This window comes from Vigna unguiculata, unplaced genomic scaffold (assembly GCF_004118075.2).
Source record: "Vigna unguiculata cultivar IT97K-499-35 unplaced genomic scaffold, ASM411807v1 contig_3, whole genome shotgun sequence".
Lineage (NCBI taxonomy): Eukaryota > Viridiplantae > Streptophyta > Magnoliopsida > Fabales > Fabaceae > Vigna > Vigna unguiculata.
The window spans coordinates 169,001-175,000 of record NW_021011005.1 but is presented as its reverse complement, the minus strand read 5'-3'; the positions used below and the strand labels follow the sequence as shown (position 1 = coordinate 175,000).

Here is a 6,000-nt window from a genome sequence, read left to right as displayed (position 1 = left end):
CTTGGAAGAAGAAGTAGAAAAAGGAAGAAATATAGTGATAATTTGATTCTTCGTCGTCGTACTAAATAGTAGAGAAAATAGAAATTGTTTCTTCGTCTTTACAAGAAAAAGGAGTAATTAACTGTGACGCGTTCACTAAAAAAAAATCCTTTTGTAGCGAATCATTTATTAAGAAAAATAAAGAAGCTTAACACAAAAGCGGAAAAAGATATAATATTAACTTGGTCCAGAGCATCTACCATTATACCTACAATGATTGGCCATACCATTGCTATCCATAATGGAAAAGAACATTTACCTATTTATATAACAGATCGTATGGTAGGCCATAAATTAGGAGAATTTTCACCTACTCTAAACTTCCGAGGACATGCGAAAAATGATAATAGATCTCGTCGTTAACGTTAATTTGAACATCCATTTTTAAATAGTAATGCATAAAGAAATATTACAAAATTGAATTCTTAGTAAAATGAAGTTCAACTCATTTCTTTTAGAATTCATTAAATGAATTCAATAATTCATAATAATAATAAAATTCTTTTTTAATGAAGAATTCAATCAATTCAATATTTTATTGATTTGTCAAAATAGACTCTTATGATAAAGAAGAACCTCTATACAGAAGCCTTGTCTTTTGGTCAAATCAAAAAAAAAGGTTCATGTCTATTTTATTTACAACACACAGTACAAATAGTAATTGATGTGATTTGTACATAAATAAAACATTATGATACTTGAATTTCTATTTGAATTTTCTATTTGCTTTAGTTGAATATCTTCTTTTATTCGATTTTTTGAATTGTTTATTTTACAATAGTCGATGATAGTCACAATAGAAATTTCAACGAACTTAGTCAATGAGCTATAATGAGTTATAAAGATCTATCTATAGATAAAAAATACACAAATAAGAAATATCATTTTATGTAATTTTATGTACAGTAGTGGGGAATTATGGGACAAAAAATAAATCCGCTTGGTTTCAGACTTGGTACAACTCAAAGTCATGATTCTATTTGGTTTGCACAACCAACAAAATATTCTGAGAATATACAAGAAGATAAAAAAATACGAGATTGGATAAAAAATTTTATACAAAAAAATAGAAGAATATCCTCGGGTGTCGAGGGAATTGGAGAGATAAAGATTCAAAAAAGAATCGATCTGATTCAAGTCATAATATATATGGGATTTCCAAAGTTATTAATAGAGGGTAAGCCTCAAAAAATCGAAGAATTACAGACGAATATGCACAAAAAACTGAATTGTGTGAATAGAAAACTAAACATTGCTATTGTAAAAGTTACAAATGCTTATAAACACCCTAATATTCTTGCAGAATTTATAGCTGGACAATTAAAGAATAGAGTTTCATTTCGTAAAGCAATGAAAAAAGCTATTGAATTAACTGAACAAGCAGGTACAAAAGGAGTTCAAGTACAGATTGCAGGACGTATTGATGGAAAAGAAATTGCACGTGTCGAATGGATCAGAGAAGGTAGGGTTCCTCTCCAAACCATTCGAGCTAAAATTGAATATTGTTGTTATACAGTTCGAACTATTTATGGAGTTTTAGGGATAAAAGTTTGGATATTTTCGAAATAAAGAAAAATATGTCCTTCTTTCTATTCAATAATTCAATGTCCTATTTTGATTTTATATAAAACAAAAAAGAAAAAATTACTCGATTTTGATTCTCAAAAATTTATCTATTTTATAAGATTGAATCGACTAAAAAAAGAAATTAATCATTTTATAGAGGATTGCCATGCTTAGTGTGTGACTCGTTAGTTTTTTAGAATGATTAAAAAAAAAAAGAAACCGGTTAATAGTATCAATTCATTTAAAAAGAACTAATAACCAACACATCACTTCGGATTATCTAGATCTAAAGAATTAGTCAAAAGAAAAAAATTTAATAAAAAAAGAATATAGCAACTGAAAAATTGTGAAAGATAAAAGAAAAAAAAGATTATTTAGTTGTAAAGCAATAAAAATATATAGATAAAAGAAAAGGTGAAAGAAAGAGATTAAAATATATCAATGATATAGAATTCGAATATGTAAAGGTCTATGGGTCATCTCAGAAAAGATAGTGTATTAAAGCATCCTTAAAAATAAAAAAGAATAATATATATATTTTTTTTTTATTTTTAATGTCAATAAATTAAGAGCTCTGAATCAAGAAAAACTGATAATATTGATTCACGAAAAAAGAAATGAATATTCTATTCTAAAAAAATTTTATTAATTTTTAGCTATGAGAAAGGCTCCATTGTCGAATTAAAACCTAACCATTAATCGAGAGGCGATGGGAACGACGAAACCTGCAAATACTTAAGACTTAAGATTTTATTAAAAAAATCTTAAAGAAAACAAATCTTAATGATTTCTTAGGTGGGATGGCGGAAGAAACCTAAAAACAATCCATTTTTTAGGAGTTGTACCCTACATTAACATCTGAATTTCATTACATCTGAATTTGAGAATAAAAGAGTAAATATTCGCCCGCGAGAATTTTTCTTTTATTGAATTTTTTTATATTTTTGCCAATTCTAAGAATCGATATTGAAAACAAGATCTAAAAATTTCGAAGATTGTATGAAATCTCAAAAAATACCGAGATTTCGTTATTTACTAAACATATGACTATTTCTATTATTTTATCGATTAGATAGAATCTATATCCATATAGATATAGATATTTGAATTACTTCATTCGCGAGGAGCCGTATGAGGTGAAAATCTCATGTACGGTTCTGTAATAAAGATGGAATTGAAAAACAACCATCAATTATAACCCCAAAGAACCAGATTTCGTAAACAACATAGAGGAAGAATGAAGGGAATATCCTATCGAGGTAATAATATTTGCTTCGGAAGATATGCTCTTCAGGCACTTGAGCCAGCTTGGATAACATCTAGACAAATAGAAGCGGGACGGCGGGCAATGTCAAGAAATGTTCGCCGAGGTGGACAAATATGGGTACGTATTTTTCCAGACAAACCGGTTACAGTAAGACCTACTGAAACACGTATGGGTTCAGGAAAAGGATTTCCCGAATATTGGGTAGCTGTTGTTAAACCTGGGAAAATACTTTATGAAATGGGTGGAGTACCAGAAAATATAGCAAGAAAGGCTATTTCAATAGCATCATCCAAAATGCCGATACGAACTCAATTCATTATTTCAGGATAATAAAAGAGAACCAAAGAAAATAGGTCTTTAGAATGAAAAGAAAAAAGGCAATAATAGGTTCCTTTTTTTTTGAACACAAAATATTTTTACTTCCTTTTTTAGATTGAAATAATAAAAAAATGATATGATTCAACCTCAAACTCATTTGAATGTAGCGGATAACAGCGGAGCACGTGAACTGATGTGTATTCGAATCCTAGGAGCTTTTTCTTTTATTGAATTTTTTTATATTTTTGCCAATTCTAAGAATCGATATTGAAACAAGATCTAAAAATTTCGAAGATTGTATGAAATCTCAAAAAATACCGAGATTTCGTTATTTACTAAACATATGACTATTTATTATTTTATCGATTAGATAGAATCTATATCCATATAGATATAGATATTTGAATTACTTCATTCGCGAGGCCGTATGAGGTGAAAATCTCATGTACGGTTCTGTAATAAAGATGGAATTGAAAAACAACCATCAATTATAACCCCAAAGAACCAGATTTCGTAAACAACATAGAGGAAGAATGAAGGGAATATCCTATCGAGGTAATAATATTTGCTTCGGAAGATATGCTCTTCAGGCACTTGAGCCAGCTTGGATAACATCTAGACAAATAGAAGCGGGACGGCGGGCAATGTCAAGAAATGTTCGCCGAGGTGGACAAATATGGGTACGTATTTTTCCAGACAAACCGGTTACAGTAAGACCTACTGAAACACGTATGGGTTCAGGAAAAGGATTTCCCGAATATTGGGTAGCTGTTGTTAAACCTGGGAAAATACTTTATGAATGGGTGGAGTACCAGAAAATATAGCAAGAAAGGCTATTTCAATAGCATCATCCAAAATGCCGATACGAACTCAATTCATTATTTCAGGATAATAAAAGAGAACCAAAGAAAATAGGTCTTTAGAATGAAAAGAAAAAAGGCAATAATAGGTTCCTTTTTTTTGAACACAAAATATTTTTACTTCCTTTTTTAGATTGAAATAATAAAAAATGATATGATTCAACCTCAAACTCATTTGAATGTAGCGGATAACAGCGGAGCACGTGAACTGATGTGTATTCGAATCCTAGGAGCTAGTAATCGACGATATGCTTATATTGGCGACATTGTTGTTGCTGTAATCAAACAAGCAGTACCAAATACGAACTTAGAAAAATCTGAAGTGATCAGAGCTGTAATTGTACGTACTTGTAAACAACTAAAACGTAGCAACGGTATATATAATTCAGTATGATGATAATGCTGCAGTTTAATTGATCAAGAAGGAAATCCAAAAGGAACTCGAATCTTTTGCGCAATCGCCCGGGAATTGAGACAGTTAAATTTCACTAAAATAGTTTCATTAGCACCTGAGGTATTATAAGAGGAAACCACGATATGGATATATTCTTTTTTTGTGAAATAGATAAATGTATCTATTTTATCTCAAAAATATATATTTTTGTAATAATTATTATTTTGAAGAATTCGTACTTATAAGTTTTAGAAGTAGCCATTTTCTTTATTTCAGATTTATACTTGAAAACCTAAACAATATCTATATCTATCTATATATAGATATGGGCGAACGACGGGAATTGAACCCGCGCATGGTGGATTCACAATCCACTGCCTTGATCCACTTGGCTACATCCGCCCTTATAGTAAAAATGATCTATATCTCAAATTCTACCTTTTCATTATCCTTTTTTTTCTAACAAAGGAAAAAAAAAAGATAAGGAATCATTAAATCAATCAAAAACGTATGTATAAATCTATAGAAATCTAAAAAAAGATTACTAATCCAATATCCAATATAAAGGAGCAATATTAACAAAGTTGATATTGCTCCTTTATTTTTAAACAAAAACTCGTCTACTTTAAATTAAGATCAAAATTTTATCCATTAACAGATGGAGCTTCCATCGCAGCTAGATCTAGAGGGAAATTATGAGCATTACGTTCATGCATTACTTCCATACCAAGGTTAGCTCGGTTAATAATATCAGCCCAGGTATTTATTACACGACCTTGACTATCAACTACGGATTGGTTGAAATTAAAACCATTTAAGTTGAAAGCCATAGTGCTGATACCTAAAGCGGTAAACCAAATACCTACTACAGGCCAAGCAGCTAGGAAGAAATGTAAAGAACGAGAATTGTTGAAACTTGCATATTGGAAGATTAATCGGCCAAAATAACCATGAGCAGCTACAATATTATAAGTTTCTTCCTCTTGACCAAATCTGTAACCTTCATTAGCGGATTCATTTTCTGTGGTTTCCCTGATCAAACTAGAAGTTACCAAGGAACCATGCATAGCACTGAATAGGGAGCCGCCGAATACACCAGCTACACCTAACATGTGAAATGGATGCATAAGAATATTATGCTCAGCCTGAAATACAATCATAAAATTGAAAGTACCTGAAATTCCTAGAGGCATACCATCCGAAAAAGCTTCCTTGACCAATAGGATAGATCAAGAAAACAGCAGTAGCGGCTGCAACAGGAGCTGAATATGCAACAGCAATCCAAGGACGCATACCCAGACGAAAACTAAGTTCCCACTCACGACCCATGTAGCAAGCTACACCAAGTAAGAAGTGTAGAACAATTAGTTCATAAGGACCGCCGTTGTATAACCACTCATCAACAGAAGCTGCTTCCCAGATCGGATAAAAATGCAAACCTATAGCCGCAGAAGTAGGAATAATCGCACCAGAAATGATATTGTTTCCATAAAGTAGAGATCCAGAAACAGGCTCACGAATACCATCAATATCTACTGGAGGGGCAGCGATAAAAG

At 31.4% G+C, this 6,000-nt stretch overlaps 1 protein-coding gene across 1 annotated transcript in view; it reads left to right on the top strand.

The window, feature by feature from the left end:
- Positions 1-1,096, top strand: part of LOC114171550 (50S ribosomal protein L2, chloroplastic) — a 3,130-nt gene extending 2,034 nt beyond the window's left edge. The window contains exon 2 of the mRNA XM_028056500.1: positions 1-1,096. This exon is cut by the window's left edge and continues 365 nt beyond it. Coding sequence (XP_027912301.1) covers positions 1-69 — 69 coding nt within the window. The 3' untranslated portion in view covers positions 70-1,096.
- Positions 1,097-6,000: the final 4,904 nt, after the last annotated feature.